Here is a 17454-nt window from a genome sequence, read left to right as displayed (position 1 = left end):
AAGGAGAAGCCACATAGACTTACCCCAATGCAACCCTGGGTGCTGGGGTAGCTGTGTGGAGACCCCTGCCAGCGCTGAGATGATTACATGTTCATTGATTCGGCTTTTCTCCTATAGTTGCCGTCATTGCGTGTGTTTTGAGAGATGGAGGAGGAGTTTGTGAATTGGTGTGGGACATATGTGTTAATGTTGGACTCATGGGCTTGGGCAGCACTGGGTTGGGATGTTTTTCTTGATGTGCACTTACCCTTTATATAAAACTCTCTCTTATACATGAGTTTCTGTGGATTTGTTTCCCTGAAGTACCCAGACTAACACAAAGACAGATACCCCCTTTAAACCAATTAGCCACTGAGGGAGAATGCAATCATACAGAATGCAAATTTCAAGCAAACTTTCTAATCCACTTCTTATTTTCAGTTCTCATAACAATGATCAGATTTCATTAATAAGTGATCTTTAGACCCGTAAAGTAATACCGCAGGTCTTGAATATACTGTAAGCATGTTGTCAATCCTACTTTCTTGCTTTCCTTTACCATCCACATAAATACCACTCAGTGTCTAAGATGCACATGAAAATGCCCAGTAGTTCTTGTACCAAACTAACCCCCATTGCTGTTGAGTAGCTTTGAACTCATAGTGATGCTCTAAAGAGTTTCTGAGATGGAAATCAATAAGGGAGCAGATTAAATTATCATCACAATAAGCACTCTTGCTGACACTGAATCGATTCTGAGTCATAGCCAAGCCTCATCTGCCTTCCACGCAGGACCTGGTGAGTTTGGACTGCTTGCCCTTCATTGAGCTGGCAGCTCAAAGTGTAACCCAGCGCCCAGTGTGGGAAAAGAGAGCTTCGTCTTCTTCCTGTGGAGGGCTGAACTGCTGTCCAGTGCTTACCCCTCAGCGCCACCAGGGCTCCTTCAGTCCCCCCCACCCCCAGTGTTCAATAAATATAGAGAATCGGAGGCAGCCAGCGCATGCACACATACATTGATTTAACCCTTTGTGGCAGTTTAGGGTCCGTGACACTGAAGTTCATTCAGGAGACGGGCCAGGAGGAAGGAGGAATCGGATTAGGGAAAGGAGGTCAAAGGCGCCTCCTTGATATCTGCTGTTACCTAGTAAAAGCTTTGAGAAGCTGGGCTGAATTGTCCTTAGGTGATCCTGCCAGAGAATAAGAAGGCAGGTTAAGGAGAAAGACCGGTTAGAGGGACTTGATTGAGAGGCCCAGTCCAAATGAGCACAGGGAGCAGTTGAGTAGCAGGCTGACCCAAGGGGCCAGGTATCATAAGAAAGCAGATGGTGCACCCCGCTGGGAGAGGCTAATTTAGCCAGAGCAGACCACTCTGCCCCAGACCTCACAGTCATTGTCCTGGGCAGCAGCTACAGCGACTCACATACACATTTCAAAAGAGTTGTGGGAAAATGCTATGAGTTTTCCATCCCATTTTCCCACAAACTCTATGAAATCCCCTCATGGGGTCAGGGATGCTGAGAAATATATGTAAAGGGATGCTCTGCATGACAGCATTGCTCAGGGCAGAGGATTAAAGGGAGCGCTGCCTCGTGGTTAACTTGACAGCATCCTTCTCCGACTGGAAATCTAGGAGCCCAACCTCGTGGGGGTGGAGCAAGGACAGCATGAAGGGACGTGGGGAGATCCCCTGTGTGAAGTTTCACACTGAGAGGTGGTCAACAGAATGCAGCCTCTCCTGAGGAGGACGGGAGAGCAATTTTGTTTGTACCTTAGAAGGACAGAGTACAGAGGAAGAGAGGTGAATTGGGGTAACCATGTGCAGGTAATACGTATAGTTTTTTAAGGAATTCAAAAACAACTGTTATGACAAAATCCCATTGCCTGCCAGTCGGTTGGACTTCTCAAGGACCATGAGATTGGAAATCTTTATGGGAACCAACTGCCCCCTCTTTTGTCCTATGGCGTGGCTGGTGGGTTTAAACGACTGACCTTGCCGTTATCCTCCCAAGGCTAACCCCACTGTGCCACCGGGATACCTAAGGAACTCATGACCGTGATCTTGTCCAATGTGCATGTAATCGTCCAGTTTCCAGGCCTTACAAAATATTCTTTCACATGTGCTTCAAAGTGCACTTCATAATCTTAGGTTGATAAATTTGACTTCTATTACCAAAGACTTGGTTACAAAACAGTTTACTTAAATCCGTTTGAGAAGAACTATTGTTTACAATCCTGTGTTTGAATTTTAAACGCTGGAAGCAGGGGATTTTCCTTGTTCATAGATTTATTGGAACAGAAAAAATAATATCTTTATAAGGAACTGACTTAGATTTCTCAACACTTTTGGACTTAATGAGTTTCGGTGTTAAGAAACATTCGATTCTCTTTAAAATCCTTAAGTAAACAAGTATTGAGCAAGAGCTTTCCCAGAGCTGAGTGATGGCCTCAACTGGATTAAGCCATTCATTCCTTTGAATGCAGGAGCCCAGAGATGCTTACTTTTCAGAAAATGCAATAGATCACCTTGGCTTTTACGGGGATAACTATTTGCATTTTACCCAAACAAAATAAAGTTCTTCAGTATAAATTGGCAAAAATCAACTAGTAAAATTTTAGACCATAAGTATGGAGGGTGTGTATGTGATAGTCCTTCATCTACGTGGAAGGAGCCATTGACAGTTCTCCAGGGGCCCGAGTGGACAGACAGCTTACATAAATATTGCAGCCTTGGAAACCTGGTGTGGCAGGTCTGCTCTGTCTTATCAGGGCTCTCTGTGCTGTGTGGGAAGGACTCCTGGTGGTGTAGTGGTCTAGGCACTGAGCTACTAGCTATCAGGTCAGCAGTTCAAACCCACCAGTTGCCTCATGGGAGAAATATGAGGTTTTCTGTCAATGTTGTCTCTGAAACCCAAAGGGGCAGTTTAACATGCCCTATAGAAATGCTGTGGGTTAGATTCCTTTCAGTGGCTATGGACTTATTTTGTTGACTGGCTGGCTGGCTGATGGCTTGGTTGGCTAGTTGGCTGGCTGGCTGGCTGGCTGGCGGGCTGACTGGCTGGCTGGCTGGCTGGCTGGTTGGTTGGCTGGCTGGCTGGCTGGCTGGCTGGCTGGCTGGCTGGCTGGCTGGTTGGTTGGTTGGCTGGTTGGCTGGCTGGCTGGCTGGCTGGTTGGTTGTATGGGTTGGTTGACTGTCTGGTGGCTGATTGGTTAGTTGGTTGGTTGGTTGGTTTATATGCTGAAGCTTAGTCTTTGGGCGGCTAATGTAAAGTCAGCAGTTTAAACTTACTCTGACAAAGGGAGAAGAGGCCCTTGCCCATTCCTGGGGACATTTATAGTCTTGGACACCACAGCTAACATCCCTATCAATTGGAATTGTCTTGATGGCAGTGGGTTCGGTTTTTGTTTGGTGTGAGCAGAAGTCAGCTTTGTGCTCTACTGCTAAATTCAAAGTCTGCAGTTTAAATCTAGACACCACAGGCCAAAGAACCTGGCCAGCTGCTTCCACAGAGTATCGCTGAGCAGGGAATCTTCTGGGGAAAATTCCACTCAGCCAGGCATACAGCATCTCAAAGTACTGGAATGAACTCAGGAGGCACCTATTAACAATGGCCCATTTAACAATGGTCCAAAGGTAACCCATTTATCTTGAACATTTTATAGCTTTACAACATTCTTGGGTCTGGGTTTTTTTCCTTCTTCCTGTTTTCTTCAAAGTCAGGTGCCCACTTGCTCTTCAGTGTATTTTTTTTTTTTTTTACTTAAAAGAAGGCCCAAACTCTAAACTCATTGCCACCAAGTCAAATCCAACTCATGGATACACTATAAGGCAGGCTGGAACTGCCCGGTGGATTTCTGACACTCTAAGGGAGCAGAAAGCCTCCTCTTTCTCCAGTGGGAACACAGGTGGTTTCCAATTGCTGACCTTGTGGTTAGCAGCCCACTGCGAACCCGCTAGGCAACCAGGGCTCCTTACATAAGTGCTGTGTGGCCTTTAACATGCTTGTTTAGTGCCACCTATTGGTAAAGAAACACACTGGGGATGAAAAGGTGCCTGTGTTTCCTCAGAATTCAACTAGTGGTTTAGTCTTGATTTGTGCATTTGCCATGCAGAATGAAGACAGACTGCCCTTTGCATATCTATGTTTAGCTGATCCTGTTCATTTAATATTGTTTTGTGCCTTATACACCTGCATAATTATTATAGCAGCAAATGGAGATATTAGTTTTGAGAATTGGGGGAAAATATACAATTATGCATGTGCATGTGCAATATAGACACTTCAGAATGATATCTATCACATAGTAAACACAACATGAATGTGTTTTTATTATTTTAACAACCATAAATAATCATCATTGTTATTAATTGTTGAATACTTGCTACTTGTGCTAGACATTAATTGAGTGGTTTATTTGTCTGAAAATGACAACCCACAAAGGAGTATTTCTGTCAGAATAAAGGAAAGCAAAGTTTGGGGAATTTAAGTAAGGTGCTCAGAGTGTGTTAATCATCATCAGGAAAGCCTGAGGACAGAAGCCACTTCTCAGTACAAAGTACATGCTTTCTGTCATTATCCTCAGTATCCTATGCTGGGTACATGTCATTCATGATCCTGTCTGTCCTTTTTTCTTATAGTAATAAAACCACTGTATTATCAGGCTCAGCAACAGAACTATTTGAAACAGACTGTTTTAAAATATATATCCAAGTCCCAATGGCATTGTGAAGGAAGCATGGGACTGCTAGCCTAAACATTGGCAGTTCAAACCCCCAGCCATTCCTAAGGAGAATGATGAGGCTAAAGATGTACAGACTTGGAAACCCTGAGCAAGTTCAGTATGAGTCAGAATTGATTCAATGGCAGTAGGCATACAGATATTGTTAATTATTTAAAATTAAATTACTGGAAAAAGAAACAAAAACAAGAGCTTTCTTCATAAACACTATTTCAATTTATTTTTAAAGAAAACTTTGCTATCCCAGCTATCAATTCAATTTTTATTATTTTTAGAAGTAGATTTCAAACAAATCTAGCTCGTTAACTTTCTATACCAATGCAGTGTGTATTCTCCCACAATTTCCAACTCCAAACACAAAAGTTTGGTTTTGTTATTATCAAACAGCTTTATAATCTTTCACATTCTACTAAACTTCCATGTGCATGGCAGGCCTTTTATATAACAGTTCCCAGAAAAATTTAAAAGTAGCAAAATGGTCTCTCTTATTTTCTGATTTGTGGATTAAAATGCTAATATATATATATACATATATATATATATATACTCACCAGACATTTTTATAAACAAATAAAAACTCAGTTTATGAAAATGTATTATTGAGCTCCCTCTTGTGTCTGAAGCAGAAACTACATTAAATTTACATCAACCTACTACTGCTGTGTCAGTCCATGTAGACTACAGAAACAAATCCAGGGAGACTCATCTGTGTCTAAGAGAGAACTTTATATCAAAGAGTAATTGTGTATTAAGAAAACATCCCAGCCTAGTCCTGACCAAGTTCAGAAGTCCAATATTATCCCATATGTACGATAACAGTCTATAAATTCTTCTTCAGACTCACACAACACATGCATTGACACCGAGTGCAGGAAGATCACAGGCCAATGGTGGAAATTCTCGTGGATCCAGTGGTGGTTGAAGCATCTCATTGTTGACGTGGGTCTCCACGTGACTCCTCCAGCTCCAGGGTTTTGGCTCTTTTAACATAGCTCCATGTGGCTTGTCAACAGGAATGTCTCACAGGGAGAGAGTGTGTTGGTCTCCAGGGATCTCCAAATGAGGTCATCAAGCTGTGGCCTGGATGACAGGGTAGACTCCACCCCTTCCCAAGTTGACAGGAGAATATGTAACTGCCACGACTACTCAAAGCCATCGAGTTGATTCCAACTCACTGACCCTCATAGGACAGAGTTAGAACTGCCTTCGTGGGTTTCAGAAGCTGTACTCTTTCAGGGAGTAGAAAGCCTCATCTTTATACTGCTGAGCAATCGGCTGCTTGACATCCAATGGCTGCCTTGTTCTTAGCAGCCAATGTGTAACCCACACCCCCATCGGGATACCTACATGTTTATGTTCAAAGACAGGAAAAACCCTTGATCCCTATTTTCATACTGAGTGGACAATGGCTTAGACCTCACCCACCCAGGAGCATAGATGGATGGAGCCAGGGAGAAGAAACCCTGCTAGAAAATTATTTCAGACTCCAGGGTGGATCTGAGTTCTATTAGTGGCATTTGCAAAACCTGAAGTACAGTACGGTGCAGATGGAAACCCCGGAATGAGAGCGTGTCGGCTTGGATTTGTGTTCTCGTGGGAGACAACTATTGGCATGAGACACAAGGCAGGGTCTAGACAGGGTGAAGAAGAAGAAGCTATGGATCCCATTGAGTTAATATGGCATGCAATGAAATGTTTAAGGATAAAATCCATGTTATAGTGACATCATTAAAAATTTTTTTTAACATTTTAAAGTACTTGTATGTAGTAATTCTAACACCTCCCCTCAACGCAGCAGGAGCCTTTTGTTTTTAGGGGCCATTGAGCTGGTTCTGACTCATAGCGACCCTGTGTCAAACAGAAGGAAGCACTGCCTAGCCCCGTGCCATCCTCCTACGTTTGAGGCCATTGTTGCAGCTGCTGTGTCAACCCATCTTGTCGGAGGCCTTTGTCTTTTTCCACTGTCCCTCAAATTACCACGTACTTTTACAGGGACTGGTCTCTTCTGAGAGCCTGTCTAAAGTAAGTGAGATGAAGCCTTGCCACGTTTGCTTCTAAGGTGTATCCTGGCTGCACTTTCAAGAGAAGGGTGTTTGTTCTTTGGCAGTTCGCCCTATGATCCATATTCTTCACTAGCATCTTAATTCAATTTGTTTTATTTTATTATTTTTAACAATCATAAATAGTAACCATTGGTATTAACTGCTGAACACTTGCTATTTGTGCTAGACATTAATTGCATCAATAATTCTCCAGTCCTCTTATTCGACATTCAAGTGTCTCAGGCATAGGAGGCAATAGAGATTATCCTGGCTAAAGTCAGGTCCACCTTAGTCCTCAAAGTAATCTCCCTGTTTTTCAATATTTTAAAGAGTCCTTGAGCAGCAGATCTATACAAAGCAGTGCATCATTTGATCTCTTGTCTGCTGCCTCTATGCTGGTGGATTCAAGACCGATGAATCCTTGGCATCTGTTCATCATGATACGACCTGTTGGTCCAGCTCTGAGGATTTGTGTTTTCATTACATTGACCTGTAATCCATACTGAAGGCTGCCATCCTTTACCTCCATCACCGAGCCGTTCAAGTCATCCTCACTTTCAGCTAGCAAGGTTGTGTTACCTGCATATAGCAGATTGTAAATAAATCTTCTCTCAATACTGACAGTGCAAGGTACTTCATTGAGTTTAGTTATTTGCGCAGCCTACAGATTTAATAAATAGGAGCACGGGCTACAACCCTGATGCAGACCTTTCCTGACTATAGACCATACATTATTCATTTGCTCTGTCTTCACATTTGCCTCTTGATCTATGAAGAGGTTACATAGGTGTCTGGAATCCCCATTCTGCTGAAAGTGATCTACTGTTTGCTATTGACCCACCCAGTCAAATGCCTTTGCATAGTCAATGACACACAAATAAACATCTTTCTGGCATTCTCTGCTTCCCATCAAGTTCCATCTGACATCAGAAGATCCAGTGTTCCATTCATGTTTCAAAGCTCTCTCACAGGGGCAGGGTTGGATACTCTTGTTGATGGTCCAATGGTCGTCCTCATTGATATAAACTGCCAGTGATCATGAAGAGAAGCAGCATATTACAGTATCACTATTTTATTTTCTTTAGCCAAAATAAAAGACTGTAGCATTTTTTACTTTGAGGAAAATTTCTTTTAAAACTTTAATATGTTATGTTAATAGTATAAATCTTTTAGATAATGATCCACTTCCTATATCTTTGTTGATGTTCCTCCCGTTTATTTTTAACAAAAAGTTGGTCAACGCTCTTTATTTTTCTTTCGTTACAGGTCACGTGTATTTTAGAAGCCTTTGGACATGCCAAGACAACTGTGAATGATGTGTCCAGTTGCTTCATAAAGTATTTTGAATTGCAATTCTGTGAGAGGAACAAATGTTTAACTGGAGGTAAGTGCCTATGGCAATGGAATTCTTGGGTGGTACCACTAGAGGGCAGTAAAACACTAGAGGAAGTCTGGGAACCTGTACAGTCAAACCTATCTCACTGTCTGTGGCCTTGCGTAGGGCAAGCTGGAGAAAGAGAGAATATAAACCAAAGAAGGAGATTCCGATCTCCACGTTAGGACTGTGTTAATAAACTTCTGGTGATGATTCTTGAAGGTTTTTCTCTGTTAGAATAACATACTTGTATCTGAGAACAAGAATCAGGCTCAGTGATACCAATATGCTTGTGAGTCTGTGTGTGTGTGTGTGTGTAGTATGTCTGTGAATGTTTTAGCTGTATGTAAATATTCATATTTCAGAAAAATAGTAAGAATTCTAAAACAACTGTGAATTGGAAAATATTCTAAAATGTAAGACACAACTTTTCATGATGATCACTGCATAAATATAAAATATTGACCCCAACCCAAATGAACTATACTTGCTGAACCTGGAAATGAACTTAAATACTCAATTTATGTGTATTGTAACTCGAGTGTATACGACATACATTGATAATTATTTTAACAAAGAGACACATTAAAAATCATTAAAAATCAAGACACCACCAAACTAAACTTAAACTAAACCCACTTCTCATTTTATTTGAACAGTTGGTGTGTATTTTATGAAAATCTCCAATATATAATTTAACCAATTGAGAATCACAATGTATTTTACATCTTTCTGATCAGAACAGATAAATCAGCAAAATTAATATTATAAATAAAATGTTCCTTGGGATGCACAATCGACTTGGAGGGATAAACTACCTTAATAGCAGTTTTCAGCATTCAAATAAATGCTAATTACATGTAAATTTAGATATGCAAAGGAATAAAAAGCAGTGTTTCAAGAGCTCACATTGTTTTGAGTTTGTTACTCATCTTCCTTCAGGAAGCAGGAGTAGGTTTATCTGTGATTCAGAAACAATAACGTGGATTTTGCAAAAAGTTCATGTCAAAATTAAACTTTATTTGACCTCCAAAATGCCAAAAGGGTGTGAGAACGATAACTTATTTTGTGACAATGTCACTGACTTGAATTTTGGACTTGAATGTTAGTGACTTAAATTTGGAAATAAGGTTGCTGTCTATATTTGTTTGTTTGTTTTAAATGTTACGGTCTAGAGTTCTGGGTGGACCAGGAATAAGGAATATGATAGGAAAACTGGTATCTTTGAATTAGGATTGAGGAGGAAGACTGAAAATGTCATGGCGGTCTTTTCATGAAGAGCTCATTGCGAGAGATGGCTCAAGTCCTAATCCTTGGTTTACCAGTCTGGGTGTTTAGGCTATACTTCTAGGGTAAGAATACTGTCTCAGGGAATGGTGTATGGTTTCGATGTTCTCTGGGAGCTTTCAGCGCCTGCTGGGCCACAGTCATGTTGACTGGATGGGCAGAAAGTTTTCCAAGGGCAGGAAGCTAACATCTCGATAAGGTGAATGTCTATCATGCAAAAAAAGGAAAAAGAAGCCCAATATCATTGAATCCATTCCCACCCACACCAACCCTCTGCGTAACATTTGTGGGACTGTAAATTCCAAAACGTCAATCAACTTTTGTGGAAGCGGCAGTCAAAAAATCACACAACCTAATGCATTGAGCAAGTCTATTGCACAAGACTTCTTTGAACTGTTAAAGATCAAAGATGTCCCTCTGGGAGCTAAGGTGTACCTGGCTCAAGCCATGGTATTCTTGTTAGCTGGAATGCCTGTGAAAGCTAGACAGGAATACGGAAGCCTGGAGAAGACTCAGTAATTCTGAACGGTGGTGTTGGTGAAGAATATGGAAAGTCACATAGACTGCCGGAACCAACAGCTAGGTTCTTGGGGGAATTCCAGCCAGAATGATCCTGAGAAAGAAGGATGATGAGACTTTGTCCTAGAAAAGGACACACGTCTTGGTAAAGCAGAGGGGCAGAAAAAAGGTCGAAGTCCCTCAGGGAGGATAATTGACTAAGTGACAGCAACGATACGCTCGAACAAAGCAATTGTGAGGCTGGTGCCGGAGCAGTGTTTGCTCTTCGGTAGGCTTGAGGGTACCTAACAACGGCACACCAGGAAGGAGACTCATCTCCCTCCCGTGGATTCATCCATGCAATTGAACTGCCAACCTTTTGGGTTAGCAGTTCAGGATCTAGTCCCTTGCGTGTGTGTCTGACATTGTGTCCCTTGGATTAGCAGTAGTCACATAATCTAAGAGCTGGTTAGAGAGACAATACCTCTAACACCTCTTGATTGAGACAGTATTTTCACAAGATTATCAGGGGACGGTCATGTACAGTCAAGTGTGAGAAGCTTGGTGACAGCCCAACCTTGAGGACAGCAAGTCACTCCTAGATATAGACACTACGGCAGAGAAGGCATTCTTTCCTGATGTATTGGTAGCATGGCTTATGTTTTTTATTCACTTGTTTAATGATCCTTTTCCCAGTGGACTTCTTTTTCTCTCCTACATAGGATTTAACATGTTTGTGTTCTCTCCAGAAATGTCCATTTGGGCAATGACTCTATGCACATAGGGAAGTAAAAGACCCGGAAGACCCCACAGTAAACACTTCCTTGCGGCATGCTGTTCATGAGCAATCCTTTAGCACGCAGCACCACACATCGTTGGCATAACCAAATCCATGGACACTGCTCCTGCCTCTTCTGCCGACCACAGACTGTGACAAAAACATAATAAATATTCATAGAGCTCAACCTGAAGCACTTCAAGGTCCTGAAAAGCCATCTGAATCATTAAGGGCCTATTAACATAAGCTCTGTCGGATCTCCATATTCTATATAAGTTGGTTTCTTCATCTTTCTTCTTCTCTCATGAAAACAGCAATCCAAGCATCAATTAGGCAGTCTCCACCTTTCTCCACCTTGCACATTGCTCCACTCTCCAGTCTCATGTCCTAATTAACACCCGGACTTCAGATACTGTCGCCTATGTTGTTTGCTTCAGAGCTTCATGCTGTGTTCCTTTCAAAAAGCTGGCCAAATGCTTTTATGATGATGTTTTATGATTTTTAAAATGAATAGTAATATAACAGTGTCTCTATCTGTCTATCTCTATCTATATATGACAGTACTGTTGTAGACTGCATTAACATGGTTGGTCAGAGCCAATCATACTTTGAATGGGCTGGGCTAGTGTGAAACTCTATATTTCTGTTTCTTAGAGGAAAAATAAAAGATATGTGTTCAGAGAATGTGATCAGGAGATCGAAGATCCAAGTACCACGTTCTTTGAGTAAATGGTAGAGACTAAAAGTCATTAAAAGGATGCAGAGAAATCTCAAGGAAAATCCATCAAGTTTCTTCAAGCATCTTTAGATAACTGCTACCAGCAAGGCATAGTCTTGAGTACAAAGATACATTTTGCATGCTACAGATAGTTGATGGACATTACAGGATGGTGACGTTTCCATTTAATTACAAGGACCTTCTATCTTGTCTGATATTCAAAATAGGCTATTTCAACAAAATAAGTACTTTAGACAGACACCTAAAGTGTTAAACTATTCCTGCCCTAGGTAGGACATTTGGACTAGATTGCTTAAATGTATCTAATGCTTAGCACTCTTTGAACTCAACATGTGTCAGGGGAAGCCAGCTCCTAACACATCATTACGGGTCCGGTAGGCACGATTGTACAGCAATAATAAGTAAAGATCATAGTAAAGTTATAGGGAGCATGAGAGATAGAAGAGAAGTATTGAAATAAATGGAGTCAGACACGATTCATGGTAGCATGCTCACCTCAGCCCCGCTTGATGGTCCACGTGGAGGGAGAGAGAGCGAGTTTAACGCTAGCCCAGGCTTTTTATATTCTCTGGGGACATGCAAGCCCCTAATTACAGGTGAGGACATACATCACAGGAAGGGGGTGTGCTATAGGTAATACAGTAATGAGAAGGGGTGGTCTAGGGACATACACGCAATAGGAAGAGGAGGGATTGGGGATATATATGTGACAAGATGAGCAGATCCTAGGTTTAGGATGGCAGCTTAACTTTGGCCTGTTCTCTGGATCTCCATAGGATCCATTATCAGTAGGATGTGAACCCCACCTACTGGAACCAAATAGATGACTGCAGGAGTCCATTGTCTTTAACAGCAAGGAGTGGGGCCCACTGCAGTCTGGCAAACTATTGCCCTCAGGGAGGATGCCTGTGAACATCTGACATCTGACCCCCCCCAAAAAACATGAAATATTCTGTTGACAGAGGTGGGGGGGTATGCTCCGGAGTAGACTCTCTAATTATCAAGCGCTACTGTAACAGAAACACCACAAGGGAAGGACTTGCTCAAGCAGAATTTTCCTCTCTCTCTCTCACCATTAAGGAGGCTAGATGTCCAAATTCACAGGGCAAGCTCTAGCAAGAGATTTTTCCTCTCTCTGTGGCTCTGGGAAAGGTGTTTTGCCTCCTTTCAGCATATGTCAGTGCTGTGTTCCTCCGAGATCTCCTCGGATCTTGACATCTGTCTTTTCCTGGGTCTAGGAGATTCCCAGCATAGGGACCCCAGGGCCAAAGGATGCATTCTTCTGGCTCTTTTTTCTTGATGGCAATACGTCCCTCTCATGTCTGTACCATTCTCTTTTCTCTGTAAGATTACAAGTGTTACCAGCCACACCCGAGGGAAGCTCCCCTTGCATCAGATCAGGACTATAACTGGATTAAGACTGTTACATTTCATCATTCACCCTATTATTGGCTTATCGCATTAAATCACATCATAGGAGATCATTGCAAAAAGGCCACCTTGCATCACTATATAGCTGCCAAACCACCGAGCAGTGGGGCTCAATCAAGTTAGCACATATTCAGGGAGGACACATTTCAATCCATGACAAGGGCTTCACAGGATCCCCTTGTCTCTTGCTGGTTTGAGTGTAGAACAAACAGAGGCTACAGGAGAGGAAAGAGAGCTGTACTGCCAGGCTTTTCCTTTTAAAATTATTTGAAGATTAAAGAGATGATCAGTAGTCATCACCAAAGAAGCAGGCATTGAACACTTTAAGAAACCGTATGTCCATGGGTTAGTTTCGAATAATTTCAACACCAAGCAAGACACTTTTGGCACTGTACACTTTTAAAGCAATTGTGAAAAAAAAATGATTTTAATTTAAACAAATTTACAAAATGTTTAAAGAGAGTTGTACCACTCAAGTCAGTTTGTTGTATCTTTGCTCTTCATCAAATTGGAGCATGGGTATTACACCACAAATTAGGTCAAAGAAATATAGCTGACAGGCTGACTGTGCTGGTATTCCTGTTATGTTATGATCCTTGAATATCAGCTTTAAAATCTGAGACTGCAATCACAAATCGTGGTATAAAAATACAAACTCTGTTTTAGGACATACAGACTAGAGATGTAGGCAGAGGCGTTGCTTTGTATTTTGAAGAAAATTAATAAATAACTTACTATTCTGGCTGCCAGGCCAGTATTTCTCCCTGTTCTGATGGTTTAAGTATGTATAAGATCGCTAGGCGGCTGGATTGACTTGATGGTATTGAATGAATTGTAATATTTCCAGTCCCAGGCATATATCACCACAGCTGAAGAATTGAGCGGCATCTCAAATATCTTTTCATTGTCCTGCAGAGATACATTTCTCTCTCTCTCTCTCTCTCTCGATGCCATCAAGTAGATTCCATCTCATCAATGTGAGGGGACAGAGCAGAACTGTCCCTGTGTGTTTTTGAGACAGTGCACCTTTGTGTGAGTAGAAAGCCTTCCCTTTTGCCAGTGGAGCAGCTGGTGGTTTCAAACTGCTGACTTTGAGGTGAGAAGGCCAGGTGTTCACCCGCTATAGCACCAGGGCTCCTTCCCTGGCTGCTTCAGAATTATACATCAAGTCACCAAGCAATGTCAGTGTCAGATAGCATGGCGCATTGGAAAATGAACTTCTGGATTTCAGTCACAGATTGGCCATGAGTTCTACAGCCATGTGACCGTCACCTCTCCTCTGCTTCCAGCTACTGAATTGGGCGATTGGACATCCAGCTGCTGAATTGGTCGATTGGACTTCCTGCTGCGTTGTCATCTGTTAATCTTTGCTTCATTTAGTTAGAAATTCATTACTTTTGAAGTTTTCTCATGATCAGTCTTTAAAAAGAGAAAAAAAGAAACGTCACTGCCACTGAGCCAATTCTGACTCCTGGCGACCGTGCAGGACAGGGTTGAATCGCCCCTGTGGGCTTCTGAGATGGTAACTCTATGACCGTCACAGGCCGCATTTTCCCCCTGAAGTGCAGCTGGTGGGTTTTGGATTGTTCACAGACTGGTCGGCAGCCCAATGTGCAACCCAGCACGCCGCCGGGGCTCCGGCTCCTTACAGGAGCTCTAACACGCAGCCCCCAGCTGTGGAAAAGAGAAGCCACATTGCTGAGGAAAGTGACTTAAAATGTCTGCTGATGTACACACTACCAACCTCTTCCTGTGGCTGACATGGGTTGTACAGACTAGGCGGGTTCCAAATCTCATTATGCAGTGAGGTTTTCAGCACTCACTCTTCCGACTTGTGCAAGGTAAATCTCATGAGACCATTTTAAGCAGGAAAGCGACCTCCTCTTTGGGAGTATTGCTTATTGAAGAGAACTTAAATCTTAGCCCCCGATTGAAAGTATTTTAAAGACTAACAAAGCAATCTTCTCTTCAACAATATTTGTTCTTGAAGAGAATGTTCTTCACTCTAAGATGATTGAATGACTTTCAGAAGTTTGCCACCTCCCAGGAAACGTAGTCCTTTAATGCCCAAAGCACTGACTTGGTGGTAAAGGATATACTTTCTGCATGTGTGTGTGTTGCTTCCAATTGTATTAGCCTCTTTATTTTTTAAGTACATTTCTTTCATATGTAGGTGATGAAATTCATAAGGATCCATTCAAAGATAAGCACGGCCCAGAGCATGGTCACTTCCTTTATTTCAACTCAAAGTTATGACTTTGGATTCTTGGGTTTATTTTCTGATCCCAGCATGTTTCTTCTCTTCTTATACTCCCACTAAAGGTATCTTGTGACGCCGTGGTAGAGATTGGCGGGCTGCAGTGCCGTCCCTTATGGCATGCAGGCTGTGTGGGGCACTGACCTGAGCACCATTATCAATATGGCTAACAAGGTCGAAATAACAACATGGATGCTTCTAAGGGTTTTTATCTCCTGCCATCAGGCAAGAATGCTTAATTTCTAGAGCCAGACTGCCAGAGGTTGCATCCTGGCTTTATCTTTTTTAGATCGGTGGTCTTGGGCAAGTCACTTGACTGGTGGATGTCTCATTTTACTCTTCCGCCTGATGGTATCTGAGCCTGGCTCCTGACTCGTTGAATCGAATGAGCATGGCCATGGTAATACTCTCCGGGAAGCACTTGCCTTCTTTAACGTGTTAAAGGGGCACCATCACCTCAAAAAACCAAGTCCATGGGTCTCTCTGAAACTTGGAGACACAGCTCTTTCATGAACCTAGAAACGTGTCTCTGTACAAATACCAACAAACGTGTTGTCATGGCGACGATGCTGACTCCCAGCAACCTGGGGCTTCTGAGGCTCTACCTCGCTGGGGGGTTGAAACTGCTCACCTTTTCCTTTAACAGCACTGTGTCACCACCCTGTGCTAACAGGCTCCTCGACGGAAGACGTGTTTATAATCCAATATAAACAGATACAGTTATTTTCCTCCTCACGGACGCCGGGCTCACCATTGATTATCTGTCATGTCACACTCTTTATTGACTAGTCTTTGTAAAATTTCAGAAGGTCTTGGCTGATCTCGCTTTCATTAAAGAAACTTATTTTCATGCATAGAGGTGGAACTTTCGAAATAAGCCAGGTTAGTTAACATGGGAAAAGAACAAACCTACAGCAGAATATAAATGAGATGGATTTCTGAAAACCAGGGTGCGCCATTCCCACACACGACAGCGGCGTTATCGCAGGAGTGACTTTCTTCTTGGACCAGCAGGAGAAGCTGGGTCACAGGTGTCTCTTCACATGCATATGACACTGTGGGTTAGACGTAAGAATGATGGGGCGATGGACAACTGATGCAGTGAATCACGACTTTCAAATATCAGATGCAACTGGAGAGCCTCCTGCTGGATCCCTGGTCAAGATTCCTTTTACTGACACCACCCCAGCCCAGCCCAGCCATGGATAAAGAAGACTAATAAGCCAAAGAAAAAAATGAGCTGGGTGTGAAAGAAAGAAGAATGCTGACCCTGTTGAGGAGTAATAGCACGATTTGAGGTGACTGCTAAATAAAACATGGCGAGGCTTGGGGAGACGAGGTCCTAGTTGGCCATATGTTTATAGGGGGAAGGAATGGGGTGGAGTTAACTGGGGTTTCTGGAAGTCAGTGGAAAGAGCAATGCAGGAGATGTTTGTATGTCTTGAGGAAGAAGGAAGCTTAATTCCTTTCTCCGTGTCTCAAATTGGATTAAAGTTCATTTCTCTTTATAAATGTTTTACTCTATTTATCATGCCACATGCGATCTGTAAACAGGAGTATGGATCCTTTTGGGCAGGAAAGCATTGATATAGACTATTTGGATAAACAGATGATCACAAGTTTATTACTAGTAGAAATAATCCTTTTGAAATACATCATTCCTGAGAAATGTAGACGTCAGCACATAGGAAGTGACTTTCATGTGTGGACACTTACACCCATAGGGCCACAAGCCACTTTAACTTAGAAATGGGCTATTTTTCTTTCACGACCACAGCTTCCATTTAGTCACAACAGAAAGGTTGTCATCACTACAGTGCAAATAAAAAAGCATTGCCTCAAAATGCTTTGAGGGGCTGTCAGTGAGTTCCGACGTCTATCCCTCCACGCACAACAAAGCAACCCCCACCTCATCTGCACGGGAAAGCTGGACAATGAATAAGCAAGACGGCTGGTGCATTGATGGATTGGGACTATAGTGTTTGACTAAGACCAATGAAAGCTCCGTAGACCACCTGGACAAACAAATCCGTCTGAGAGTTCAGCGGGAAGGCTACTTAGACGTGCGGATGAGGATGCTCCACCTCCCAACTTGGCATATGTCCTTGGAGAGAAGATCCTTTTGCAGTGGTTCTCAACCTTCCTCATGCCGCGACCTTTTCTACAGCTCCTCATGTGGTGGTGACCCCAACCATAACATTATTGTCGTTGCTACTTCATCACTGTCATTTTGCTATAGTTATGAACCGGCGACCCCTGTGAAAAGATTGTTTGACCCCCAAAGGGGTCGTGACCCACAGGTTGAGAACCGCTGTCCTATTGGGCAGGGAG

General features: G+C 42.6%; 1 protein-coding gene across 1 annotated transcript in view; it reads left to right on the top strand.

Annotated features, from left to right (window-relative positions):
• The window catches only part of MYO16 (myosin XVI), a 599120-nt gene that overhangs the window by 217410 nt on the left and 364256 nt on the right, over positions 1-17454 (top strand). Inside the window, exon 14 of the mRNA XM_075562598.1 lies at positions 8025-8142. Coding sequence (XP_075418713.1) covers positions 8025-8142 — 118 coding nt within the window. The remainder of the gene's footprint in view (positions 1-8024; positions 8143-17454) is intronic.

The sequence above is a fragment of the Tenrec ecaudatus genome, chromosome 11 (genome assembly GCF_050624435.1).
Source record: "Tenrec ecaudatus isolate mTenEca1 chromosome 11, mTenEca1.hap1, whole genome shotgun sequence".
Lineage (NCBI taxonomy): Eukaryota > Metazoa > Chordata > Mammalia > Afrosoricida > Tenrecidae > Tenrec > Tenrec ecaudatus.
Note: the sequence above shows the minus strand (reverse complement) of the source record. Positions and strands in the feature narration are given on the sequence as shown.